Source organism: Antedon bifida, chromosome 9 (genome assembly GCF_963402885.1).
Source record: "Antedon bifida chromosome 9, ecAntBifi1.1, whole genome shotgun sequence".
Taxonomy (NCBI): domain Eukaryota; kingdom Metazoa; phylum Echinodermata; class Crinoidea; order Comatulida; family Antedonidae; genus Antedon; species Antedon bifida.
This window is the reverse complement of record NC_136234.1, coordinates 13,908,323-13,922,455: the sequence shown is the minus strand read 5'-3', so window position 1 is coordinate 13,922,455 and position 14,133 is coordinate 13,908,323. Positions and strand designations below refer to the sequence as shown.

General features: G+C 31.5%; 1 protein-coding gene across 3 annotated transcripts; it reads right to left on the bottom strand.

The window, feature by feature from the left end:
* Window positions 1–587: 587 nt before the first annotated feature.
* Window positions 588–13,348, bottom strand: LOC144852094 (serum response factor-like). Of its 3 annotated transcripts, none has more exons than XM_078709799.1 (9): window positions 12,897–13,348; window positions 12,277–12,534; window positions 7,017–7,095; window positions 6,450–6,572; window positions 5,220–5,277; window positions 4,408–4,544; window positions 3,949–4,095; window positions 3,475–3,554; window positions 588–2,832 (listed from the first exon to the last, which is right to left on the bottom strand). In XM_078709799.1, exons 1-9 carry the CDS (start codon window positions 13,236–13,238, stop codon window positions 2,755–2,757), a joined length of 1,302 nt encoding a protein of 433 aa, XP_078565925.1. In that variant the 5' UTR covers window positions 13,239–13,348; the 3' UTR covers window positions 588–2,754. The 3 variants fall into 3 exon arrangements, with proteins under 3 accessions (XP_078565925.1, XP_078565927.1, XP_078565926.1); XM_078709801.1 differs by having other exon boundaries at window positions 4,414–4,544; XM_078709800.1 differs by having other exon boundaries at window positions 5,220–5,274.
* Window positions 13,349–14,133: the final 785 nt, after the last annotated feature.

Here is a 14,133-nt window from a genome sequence, read left to right as displayed (position 1 = left end):
TCCTTTACTACACACTGCATCAAATGTTGCAATTGTTATGGCCTTAGTGTCTAGGCCTACTTCATTTTCAACATATCTCCTAGTTGGTATATGAACACACTTCATTGAATAGGTGAGTTTCACCCTCTGCAGTAGACAGAACTTCAGGCTAACATAATAATAATAATAATAAATGTTCTAGCTTATTTCCAAAAAAGAAATATATGGCACCAACAAACATTTTGTTGCTAATGACTTCAAAATACAGTATTCCTCTGACTACTGACTCCTGTATATCATTCACTACACACTGTAGTGGGCCTACACTTAACTGTAGGCTTCAATTGGTTGTTACTTCTTCAGTGACCAAACTGTACTGACTAGCACAGTAGCACCTAACACAGTGGAATGTTAACCAGGAAATGCTACACCTGCATATTTATGCAAATGAATTTGCAGTCAGTGAATGATCAAAAAATTGCAATGTTTAAGAGTTGAATAGAGAGCATATTTCCATCCCCTAGTATATTATAATTTACCACACACTTCATTTAATAGATCTTTCCAAAAAAATATTGAATAATAATTTTTAACAAACTTTGTTTTGCCTTATAAGGTAACACTTTTATTGAGTATATAATACACAATTTACATGCCCTATAGAGGGCACTATACAGGAAAAAATATTATTTTTTAAAAAAGAAACAAATAACTTTTAAAGAGGATATAAAATAATTTTTTTAAATGAATAAGACATTTAGCTGCAAATAATAGAAAAGTGAAATCTACATGGTATAATCAATTATCAGATAATGTAAACAAAATGTGTTTTGCTAGCTATAAACCAGATCACACAAATTATGGGAAAACAAGTGAAAAGTCAAAAGACACACAAATCTACTTGATGTGTAGTCACTATAGCATTGGACCACTTGCAATTAAATGTGGTTGAACGGTAGGGCATCTGTGTATCAATTAGAAAGTCTTATATTATTATATTAGTTCAAATCTTATTTTTCATTATTTGTGCTTCTCTTAATATACATGTCTATAATTTTTAATTTTCCAAATTATTTATCTACCTTATCTCTATTTTATATATCTCTGCCCCTAATCACCTGGTTGTGCTTTTGTTCTACTTTTCTTTGTGCTTTAAGACTCATTATCCAGACACAATCTCTGCCCATTTAATTTACTGTATTTTGCTTGCTTATTTACATCTCTATTGAGATCCAGTAAAAGTTACATACAATACTATATGTGAAGTTGAAATTTTGATTTATTTTGTTTATAATTACACAAACCAGGACATATGCCATTTCCACACCCCCACCCCTCTGATGGAATTGAAATAATATATACATAATAAACTAAATATTATTAAACTTGTATATAACTGGCTATGCATCATATTCATGTTCAATAAAGATATAAAAATACACTGTTACAATGTTAAAACATTTACATTATTTACACATGTTATAAATGCCCTTTTAAACACATTCATATCTATATATTATAATACATGCTTTTATTGTATTCCTCGTACAATTTAACCGGTCATTACAATAAAAAAACAAACCCGAAAATGCTTCCAATACTAGCCCAGATAATGACATTTTTGTTTGCATTTCTGATTGGTTCATTTGCCTCAACACAATTTAATTTTTGCTCACTATGAATGATGATCTATATCATTTACATCAAATATTAGTTCCAACATGGAGTTTTTCTTCCAAAAACATGTAGTACTGCTAAACATAAAACAAAGCATTATAAATACTATAATGAATCATTATTTTCTTCTATATATATTTTCAGCAACACCAAATGGAAGTTCAATACAATTTAAAGCTCAGTCTACACTATCAAACTTTATGTAACAAACAAATGTGATGTGCCCATATATGGACATGATGATAGTGTAGACAGAGCTTAAGTAATACTCATTACATAAACAGTGTGTAGTAGTAGATAACTAAAGTACAACCTCTATATTAAGGATACCCATTCAGGACCAAACAAAGTGTCCCCTAAATGGGTTTAGCCTTAGTGTCAAATATACATTGCTACTGTACTTATTCCTTTCACTGGAAAGTGGCCCTTTAATAGAGGTGTCTCCTAAATATGGGTGTCCTCCAATGGATGTTCCAAAGAAGGGTTCAATATATACAGTAGTTCTCTATATTTTTCACATCTCACTGTTTGATTTCATATTTTCCATACAATATTTATTTATATTTTAGTAAAACAATATATTTAGTAAACTGTGTTTAGTTTTATATATGACTATTACTACAGTTGGATTTTTTGGAAAGACCAGAAATACATTTACATGGGGTACCTAATAAAGTTAGTGAAAACAATATAAGTTTCGCATAAATCAAATTTTATAACAATCTTAGAACCATTTCATTGTACAGTAGGCACAAATATTGTTAGCAGTATGTTTGGTAAAAAATGTAAGGCACTGTTATACATGCTGTAAAATAAATATGAAATTTTCATAATTACTATACTTCCATTAAGCACCTACTGTAAATATTATTTTTGAGATAAAATTTATTTATAATTTTGTAAATTCAACTACTCAAATGTTAGTTTAAAAAAAATATCATCAACAATATTAAATTGTGGAATGATTTTAAAATAAATTTAAGTTTTATAAGCCTTTATTTAATCATTAAAATTCATTTTAATCTTCACAAACGGAAATATATAGAAATATGTATTTCATCGTAATTATGAAAAACAATGTGCGCTCTGGTTAGCTGGCTATTTCGGACTTTTACCGGATTTCTTGTCGACCGAAGAATGACCATTTGTGTTTGTAGAAGAATTACTTGCCTGGGTCTAAAAACAAGGGAAAAAAACAATATAAATTATTGTGTTCAGTTTGATTTTTTTAAATGTTTGACAAAATTTCCAGGCGAAATACAATCAATTATTTGAGAAGACAAATGAAAAGGGGAAAAAATCTCATTATTGGAATATGTTTCCATACGTGTTTGATCCAAAAATGGCCGGGTAAAAATATGTACAGCGCTTGGAGGTTAAATACAACATTAGGCGCTATATAAATCCAGGATATTATTATAAAACTGCAAATGCAAAGAAACAATCCGTGTCTGGTAGTCTAACTGAAATGCGCAACAGGTTTGGACAACACATAAAACTTTCACATCCACCTTCAGAGTCCCTTTGTGTTAATTTCTGCCACCAAATGGCGCTCATTCGTCTGTCCATCACGATAGGGGTGGAGATGGACCAGTTTACAAGGGTAACCCGATACTCTTCCGAAAGATACACTGCACAAGAGCCAGCTGTGTACACTGGTCCTTCAGTTGTAAGTGCTTATCAGGAAAGGCTTTGACCACCAGAGTGAATTGTCAAGGGAAGTATTCTATCTACCAAAGCTAATGGTAAAGGGAAGACTTATTCTATCTACCAAAACTACTGGTGAAGCGGAGCCTCTTCAACGTTATGTTTACATACCTGAGTGGTTACAGGTACCAGTTGTATTTGCTGACCACTATTGTGATTTGTGGGAGGTGCCATAGCTGCTAACTGTACACCTGTAGATCAAAAGACATGTACAATATTAATCAAATTAATTAAACAGTACAAGAACTCATAGAGTGAGTTAGCCAAGAACCACATCACTAAAGCAACAACACCTCCCTCAGGTAATTTGGTAAATTTAACCAAGGCAATCTAACAACTGGACTCTGAGCTTATTGCCTTGCCAAGATAGGAACTCTGAACAGTCCTTTGATATTATGTCTGGCTGCGACAAATACCAAAAATACTGTACCATGTACATATTCTCTGCGGTTCCAGTTAAGGGATGTGTTGCAGCCACAGATAAATCCTTTGATCTCTGAAGCTCAGCATCCTGTTGTTAGATTGCCTTTATTTATCACAGAATCAAAGTAATTAAACAAGATAATTAAATAGAAAGTTTGTTACCTTGTTGATTTGTGACTGGCAATGCATGATTTAGCAGTATACCTTCTGGTAACGCATTAACTTGGCCTGGAGTGGCATACACTAAACCCTGTGACGTTTGATACATAACTGGCCCTGAAACTGTTGACGAAATTGAACTGCTTGTCGCTATTTGGTGGAAAAAATAGCATTAAAAATGATTGATACTTGATGGACAAAAATATAGGATTGACCTTTGACATTAGGCATATCCTGGTAACCACTGCTGATAATAGAAAATATTAGTACCTGATTTTTACTTTAAAAAAAAAAAATTAGCAAGCTGTATATTGTGATATTTATCGTAGAAAGTTACGAAAATAAAACATTTGTAATAGAAGGGGAACATCTCTATACATAATGGAACATTCTACCATCCATATGGTTGTAATTTGAAGCATATTTTTTCTTTGAGTTATAAGAAGGGACAAAAAAACTTACAATTACCGTTTTGTGGCATTTGTACAGCAACTGCTCCTGATTGGCTACTTTGCTGACCTGCAGTTGTGACCTGTGGAACTGAGATAGCTGTCACATATTGTCCACTACTTGATGTTGCTGTTGACGTTTGTGGTAATCTACAAGCAAATGGAAATTAATAATATAATGTTAATTCAATTCAATTTCTTTTTATTTCGGAAATATCATCCATATTAATAAACTTATAAACAGAAAAAGAAAAATCGTAAACTCTAAACTTAAGTATATAGAATGCTTCTCCATCTACAATACATTTTGGAGTTATTGAGCATATGTTTGCAAACACAAGCAACAAGGATGTTACCACTATTCAACATACGTTGCATGAAACCATAGGTAGGTCATTAAAAGAAGGGACACCATGTTCAATAAACATTGCACTGGCACTACTACTTCTAGAGACATTAAGTATACGGCGCAGAGCATTATTGTAGCATACATTAAGAGATCTAATAGTCTTCATACGATAGTTACACCAAAGGGCTGCACAATACAAATTAATTTCAGAGATCTAAAGAGACAACATTTAACATTGGTCAAGCTTCTAATAGCCAAAGATCTGTACTGTAATGTACTGAGAAATATAGTAGACACTCTTCAGAGTACACCTCTAATTTGCAATGCATTTTAACACTACAGCCAACCCTACTCAGGGAACATCCCTATTAAGGGGACACTTTGTTGTGTACATTGGTTTTATTGTAGTAATACTAATACAGGCTTCACCCATGACAAGCTCTTGTTCAAGTGAGTACTACCTCACGCACACCTACCTATAAATGGCTTGCTGCTGACCCTGTTGCTGAAGAGCAGTCAACTGGATTGTACCTGCTGAGACAAAAGGTAAAGAAAGAAAACTATCGTTATTATAAACAAATGTATAATTATATCAATCTCTACATTAATTATAATTTTTTTTTTTTTTGATACACAAAACAGTGAATTTTTGGCTCATTTGTAGTCTCCTAATATCACGGGAGGTACTACAGTAGTTAGTCACCCTCCCATATATCAATTTATCATTTATGCACTATTAAGTCTGGTCTGTTAATAATTAATAGAGAAAAATGCATTTTCCATCCTCTCTTATTTGTCTATGCTTTCATACAGGTTCACTACAGGCATAGTGTACAGCATGGCTGCGCTTGGTCTATCGCATTCCCAACCCTATAAACAGTACTAATGAACAAGTACAGTGCTAATTCAATCCAATAGTGTTTTAGGTAAAGGTATATTGTCCCCCTGACAATTAATTTTTTAAAACATTTTTTTGTTGTTGAATACACCATTTTATTGACACATTTTGTCTTTTTATATAAGTGAAATCATTAATTTTTTAAAACTGTAAAATGGCCTATTCAAAGTTGATTTTATTAATCTTCATTTTTCATGTTTTTGGGAGACAATACATCTGCAATGTTTGGCTATATGGGGAAATTTAATATTATATAAATCATATCAAAGTGTTGTTCATAATATTTTGTTATATCTTCAATGTTGATAATCTTTACCAAATAAGGAATAAATTGACGTTATGATGAATACGATGAGGCACTTGTGGCTGTCAGATAAGATCTCTATATTTCTCAAAATCACATTATGTAATATTAAAATGTAATTAAAAAAGCATTACAGTTTTGATTGTCTACATATTGTCATCAATAATATCTAGAATAGATTTAGGGAGATTCCAAAACTGGTCAACAAATTAAATTACAATTTTAAATAGTTAAAATATTAGTACTGATACTGTTTATAGTTTATAATGTACATTTTCATTTGACCAATTGGCATCTGACCTATATGTACATACATGTTACGCCAACCATTTATTTTGGACTTAAATTTATGTAATAATCTTCGAAAACTACACTTTCTGAATACAGAGAATTTTCCAAAACCGGATATTTCTTGCGGTCCAAAAGGTTCCAAAATGCTTTCGGAATACCAAACATTTTGGGTATGTCTGGTTGTGGGATAAATAAAACAAAGAAAGAACATACCTGGTTGAAGAATGGTAGTAAATGCTTGAGGTGGGAGTTGGATTGGCATTGCTCCAGATTGACTTGCTTGACCAGCTGGCTTATAGTGTGTCATTGGGTATGTATGTCCAGTTCCTGCAATACCTGTACAGTAAATATAGGGTGAAATTGCTATTGATTTTCAACACATAACATAGGCACAACAACAGGCATTTTACATCTTTAATATGTTATTTATACTTATAGTAATTACTATGGGAGGTGGGGGAATGAGGGGGTGAGGGAATAATGGCGAGGAAAATGGACTGATGCTATGGAGGAGGAGTGGGTACAAAGATGTTAATCTGACTGTACTAGGGATTCAATAAAATAATAGTATAATGTCATACAGGGTACAGTAGTAAGTCATTTGTCATGAGCATGTTCTAAGTTACTCATAAGCAATTGTGACCTCAACATGTGAACAACTGCTCATGAGTGGTTACAGTATATCAAAATTATTATTGAAACTGTATATGTGAAACGGACTTTAATTTAATGTAATTAAATATTACTAGTATTAAATATAAAAATGTTATTGCAATATACCTTGACTGAGGGAAGACGAGGCATCAGCCCCAGCACCTGCGATGTTCGCTACTGTAAACATTGGTTGCTTAGCATCAACCTACAAAAACAATATTGAAAAGAATAATTAAGAACTATAGTTATTATTAATTGACAAAAACTTATGAAAACCTTTCTATACTTCATAACAATTAAACTGGACTGAGTGTCTCGACTATAGTTGATAATACATCAAGCCATTAAAAAGGGGGGGGGGGGGGGTGGGGATATGTGGCTGGGACAAGCAAAAGTGCTACAGTAGTAAATAAATCATGACACCCTTAATTTCATCAACTAGACTAGGCCTACATTATTTTTTAGTTGCTTATATTTGCACTTGCCCCTTTTTGAGGACAAAGGAACCCCCCTGTAAAAATCCGACCCACAACTCTGGGATTACACCGGTGTCCCAGCGATATTGGGTAGATGGATATGTCATAAAGTGTTATTCTTGTATTCTTCAAGATTTAACACTACTTTTACTTTTATTACCTCGCCCTTCGTATGTACAATAGAGTAACTGCTGATCCTATACTGTACATACAACATGCACATAGTAAAGAAATTCATACACTATTCAAAAAGAGTAAGGGATCGTAGTACAGTAGGTGCTGCACTGTGGCTACCATGGGTTTATAGAGGACCCGAATGTACTGTATGCATTTAATCATAGGCACTATCATGACAGGTATTAACTGGACTGTAAACAGTCATTCTAGCTGTTGGCTATGTGTAAAATAACTACAGGATGGATAACCTTTAAAACAAAGCACTATGCATTGAAACAATAATCATTAATGTGCAATAAACATGTGATGGAAGTGAACGAAATTCCACACATTCTTTTACCCTTCACAACTTCCTTCCTCCTTAACCTCATTTTGTACAGTTTATGCACTACTTTCACAAGTACTGTACAGAAACCAGTACTATTAATAATATTACCTACTGTATACGTAAGTCATTCTCTCCTAATACCAAATATGTCTGGATTTCTGGAAAGCCTGGTACAATATTCGGAATGTGTTTTTAATGGTAAAAATGAATTTAGGTCTTTTTGGTCCTCAGGAAAAGTTTTGGGCGACTCTTTTGTTTTTAGAGATTCCGGTATTGGGAGAGTCGACTGTGTTTAGTTTTCAGTCAGTTTTGGTCCCAAAATATTCATAATGCAAGTTATAAAGACAGTACACACTTTTCAAACTCTTGACATACATGACAACTATAGTAAATGATATTACTGTATTAATTGTTTAAAAAACTTTCCTGTTGTTTATTGACAAAAATAACTTAGGGTTTTTTGTGGTTATATATATTTAGGGAATGTACAGTACAGTATATAAATTCATAAAGTCTAGTACAATGAAATAAAATTTTACCTACAGTATTTTTAAATAATCTAAGATTGTTTAATGTTTTGAATATTAAAATATTTAAAACATTAAACAATCTTACACATGGCATTAAAATAGCCTGTTGTGTTATCAACATAAAAAAAATAGAACAATTTTCCAGATCTGTTTAAACTTCAATATAAAAGAAGAACAATTATATCAAACTATTAAAGTAAAGTTAGTACTGTAGTCTGAAAAAGTTTCAGTCAGCAGGAGGCAAACAAATCTAGAGTTTGTTTATAGAGCTTGCTAATAATCCAGCAAGATACTGCAGCACACGTGCCAGGCATCAAGCCTTCTATTAATCACAAAGCAACAAGACTATTTTAGACATACCATCACCAAATATGGAAATCCAAATTTGGGGCTTGTGCACTTATATGAGATGATTGGTAATATGATGCGTCCAATCAGCATCCATGTGTCATTGCATGTCAAAACCGTTTAATAATTATGGAAACAATGGACTGAAAATAGTTCACACTTTAGAAAAGTAATTTTAATTTAAACCATTATGGTGCATGTTACATGATTTCCAGTTTTTAAATAAACTTATTCAATTAATTACTAAAAAAGTAGGACATGTATGCAAGTTCTACTTAATAATCTATTTAAACTAACTATCTCAATATAATTGTTTATAATATGATCATTATATCAATTCTTATTTATTGTTATTTATATTAAAAAATATTATAGAGCATTAAAACATGGTGGATTAAGTTTTAATTTACAAAATTTGAATCTAAAAAATGAAAATATCAAACTATTTATTTTAAAATTTAATTTTGTTATATATTAAATAACTTTCAATAATCAAAAATTATGTTTCAAAATGAGTTATAATATTAATAAATTTGTATTTATCATTTCATTTATTAGTTCGACAAAAATGTTTGAGGCGTCTGAAGACTCATTAAAGCTCTATACTGTAGCTCGAAAAAAAAAAAATTGAATAAAGACGATGTTGACAACCTATCAGCAAAACCAATCGCACCTCATTCATACCATTGGCCGGAACTGAACATGTGATTGGGACGATGACAGACGACTCAAAACATTTTTGTCATGAAAGACAGACTCTCTAGCCTACAACAGAACATCCTAGCCATTCCAAATATGCCTTGACATAATGATGTCACATAAATGACGTCAAACAACCGACTGCACAGCCCATAGTTGATGAAAGCACTTCCAAACACGGAACGCGCTTAATATAGAACATTACGAATGTATATTTTTAGCAACTCGTATATGACATCACTTTACACAATCAGAAAGTGAGGTAGGCGGTAACGAAGATGCATAAAGTAGTTCCAGTCTATATTTAATTAACTTTACGAGCAGAAACAAAACACTGTATATGTAGTAAAGTATACTGTACAATATAATATAGTAATACTGCATAAAAATAAAATTGCTAAATTTGCAGAAACTAAACAAAAAATAGATCCACATGTCTATAAATTTAAAGTATTTATGAGAAATCTCATAACATCAGTAAAGAGTTTAATGAATAAAAACTTTTTTCTTCATACTGTATTTTGTATTTTAATAGTGGGTATTTTTAAAAGTGTGGGTTTATTATTTCTATTATTTTATTATTATTAAAATTTAATAGACAACCAAACCTTTTAAATCATTAATTCTCATCTAACAAGAAATTATTTATAGACAACCTAATTGTTCATCAAATTAATTAACATTCCATAATCTAGGAGCTTTACAGTACTAGCAACAAGCAATATGACCTTTAACCCATACCATAATTGGACAATACCATAAAAGGAAACCGAGCTCAGATAGCAAAGATGAAAGTCCTTGGATGCGTCAGTAGTTGGCAACATGCTGTAAACTAATATGGTTGCAACACCACCATATTTGGGCATATCTAAACTAAATTTGGTATATCTGCTAAATTAGGAAGCATTACTTTATCAATGAAACAAAACAAGCTCAAATGAAACGGAAAATGAAAGTTGTTGCATTGTTTTTACAAATTAACTATGACATTTTTAAAGATTTACATATGATCGATATTGTTGTTTGAAAAATAAATAGTATTTATAAAAAAGACATTTTTTCTATAATGATTCAGAACAAAAAGCTTAAATTGTTGAGTCAGTTTGATTTCTCTTCCTTAAAATCAATCAATTTCCGATCTTTTTCTCCATTTGCTTATAAAAAACTTAATACACTCTATCAAAATATTAAGTAAGAACTAACAAATGCTCAAGATTAAAAATGTTTTGACCAATTTCCACATTTTGTTTGTACAATTCATGTACTTCAATTATGAAAAAAATTTTCAACAATGTCTCTTAAAGTAAGCCACTACACTATCAAATTTTATGACAAAAATGTGATGTGCTCATATATGGGCATGGTCATATCACTACCAGTACCATATTTGAACATATCACTACCATATTTGGGCACATCACATGTTTTTGTCACATAAAGTTTTATAGTGCAGACAAAGCTTTAAGCTCTGTCTACACTATGCAGCCTGTATCAAACTAGTTTGACAACAAAAAGTGTGATTTGCCCAAATATGGCAGTGATATGTTCAAATAAGATACACACATTTTTTGGTCACATAAAGTTTGATAATGTAAACAGAGCTTAAAGATGTATTGTCCCCCAAAAACATGAAAAATGAAGATTAATTAAATCAGACTTTGACTATGTTATTTTGTAGTTTTAATAAAGTTAATCACTTCCGTAGAAAAATAAATAAATGGTTAGATTTCACCAAAAACCATTGGCTGGCAGCCAATTTGACCATTTTTTGCTTTAAATTACAGTTTTTTCAGGTAAATATATTTTTTTTCGATCCAATTTTTTTCGATCCAATTTTTGGTCAAATTGGATAATTATTATGTAACATTAAAATGGCATATTCAACAAAAAAATGTAAAAAAAATTTCAGGGGGGCAATACATCTTTAAAGCTATTAAATTAATGGAACAAATAATATTACTGTTTCTTTTCTATTGAAAAATAATTTGACCCTCACTTCTACTGTTTTAACAAATTATTGTTCAGAATGCCTGTCAAGTCAGAAGCTATCAAATGCAAGACAAGGGTAGAAAGTGGGGAGGGGGTTTGTAAGAGGAGGATGAAATTCCAAATTAAACATTGCAACATTAGAATCTTTAGGTAAATTCTAAACAAAATACAGAAATCAATCAAATCAAATAAAGGCTATGTCTGTCAATTGATTTGAAATAAAATAAAAACAAAAAATGCACAACATTTAATTATTAAAAGAAATAATGCAAAACATCTACAGTACAGTACATTTTTTAAATTTGCACATAAAATTAAATATCTAGAAAAACATTAAAAATTATTACTGTATTACACTTGACAGTATTATAAAAGTATTGAAAAACAATAATTAAAAAATGTTAAAAAAGCCAATTTTTAGGAGAAGTGAAGAAAACTTAAAATTTAGTTATTTAACAGTTTTTTGTTCATTAAAATTAAAGTTTTAGTAAAGATCCAAATTCTTATTAAGAATACAATCTGAAAATTAAATTTTCTAAAAACTCGACATCAAGGAACAATAACAAATGTTGGTTAAGCTCAGATCAAATTGTGGGATAAGCAACTCTCTATGTCGGATATAACTCTGATAATACAGACTGTATTACAACAACAGGGATATATACCAAACTATATAGCAAATGGTTCAGTTGCATTTGAACGCAGTACTGTACAAGCCAACCCGCATTGTTATTCGGATAGACTTCAATTTAAGTTTAATATAGAAAAAAGAGAATTACATAATATAATAATGCAACAAACAAAATCTAATTTTTATCATGATAGAATAAAAAACTGACCTTCATTCCTCCTTCTTCCTCACCGATAGGATAAGTAAGTTCCGTCTCTTCAAACCCGGTAGCACTCATCCTTTGGTTCACGGAGCTATTTTCAACGGGGGGATCGGGTGAATTAAGGCAAGTTTGAATCAAAGCTTTGCCGGCTTCACTCGTTATCATCGGTTGGAGTTTCCGTGTAGCGAAAGTGTAGACATGACCGGTCTCGCTGGCCACCAGTAGCATCACTTGCGTTCCAGTTAGAGTTGATAATTCATAGGCCTGCAAATAAATGAATGCAAATTTGAATATAATTTTACGCAATTTATTTATTTGGTTGTGTCCTTTATCTTATCTTTCTTTAATTTATAAGTCTATTATTATATATTAATTATTATTAGGCTCTTAATATAACTAATTTAATTATAGAAATGTGCCTAAACATACTTTTAACCCGACAACCAGGCCTACCACCAGTACCACATAATTAATACCAAATAGAATAGACAATGTTGATATATGGAGAAGCAGTTTTAAACATAATCCTATATAATTAATATATTATAAATAGGATAGGCCTAGGCCTCTAATTAAACTAAGAGGTAGGCCTACAAAATAAAAATTAAAAGTAAATAAAAGATTACCTTCTTCATGATCCCTGTTTTACGTTTACTAAATGTAGTGTATCTTCGAAGTTTGTTATCGATAAACTCCATCTTTATCTTAACTCTTCCTTTTGTTTTCTTTTTTGGAGGCTGTCCGTCAGCTAATGACAGCAGAACTTCGCCAGCCCCAACCTCCCGGAGAAGGCTTTCAGTACTGGCGGCGGTGGTGCTGTCATCATGCTCACAGTGAATCGAGTGATCACTACCGCTAGAGTCATCCACTTCATCACCGGCTGCGGGTGATCGTTTAGAATTGGGTGAACCAAATATACGGGGAGCAATTGATACAGGCTGAAGATTCTGGTATGGTGACTGATTCATCTTCTATGTCTTCACTGGTTAAAATCTTGTCTTCTCTTTTTCTATTTTCCCGGGTATCAAGCAAAACAATTTCCTTACAGTCTTCTCAAACGTAAACTGTTCTTTATATGGGCTGGTCGAATAACTAACTTGTGTGACTGCGCCAAAATAATTCTTACAACATTTACTAGTGCAAATTTCTTCTTTGGACATTTTTTCCGTTTTATTGAACGCTAATATGCACATCTATATTTATTATTAAATTAATATGTATTGTTTTATATAATTTGTTTTAAATAAGGTTGTAAAAGGGTTTGCGCTATTTTCGCGTATTGATATTTTTTACCACAAATGTAATGCGGAAATTGTGTGCAGAAAAAGGAAGTAACGTTTCCAAATATGTCTGCCGGGGTCACCATATATAGGGATGTATATTCCTTGTATGGAAAGGAAAGTTACATTTTGTAGAAGGGGGAATTCCCTAATCTCTTTTGCGTTGGTTTTCCCTGTCGTATTTTTCCAATTCAATTCAATTTGTAACTATTATTGTATGTTCCTACACTGTTATATTTTCATCATTATGTTAATTGAATAGATAATGTATGAATTATAAAAAGGCCTAGGGCCTAGGCCTAATATATATTTATAGGTCTATATTTATTAATAGTTGAATTAATGTACCTAAATTATTTGTTATTTATATTACCACATATCCAGTATTCATAAATAATATCACTACAATTTTTATTATTACATTATCTATATAATTACTAATTAATATATTGATAATTAATTGATATTATTATATATAGTGATCAGATACTCGCATGTTTATTCCCTTAATACACAAAAATTATTTATGAATAATATTTGAATTAATAGATTTTTACTCATTGTAATTAAACTTTGAAGTCCA

Coding starts and splice junctions, on each gene's coding strand:
- LOC144852094 (XM_078709799.1), bottom strand. CDS start 13,238: ATGAATCAGTCACCATACCAGAATCTTCAGCCTGTATCAATTGCTCCC. Junction 7,096..12,276: donor AGGAAGAAGGAGGAATGAAG/GTCAGTTTTTTA, acceptor TTGTTTTTGTAG/GTTGATGCTAAGCAACCAAT. Junction 5,278..6,449: donor TACTACCATTCTTCAACCAG/GTATGTTCTTTC, acceptor CTTTTGTCTCAG/CAGGTACAATCCAGTTGACT.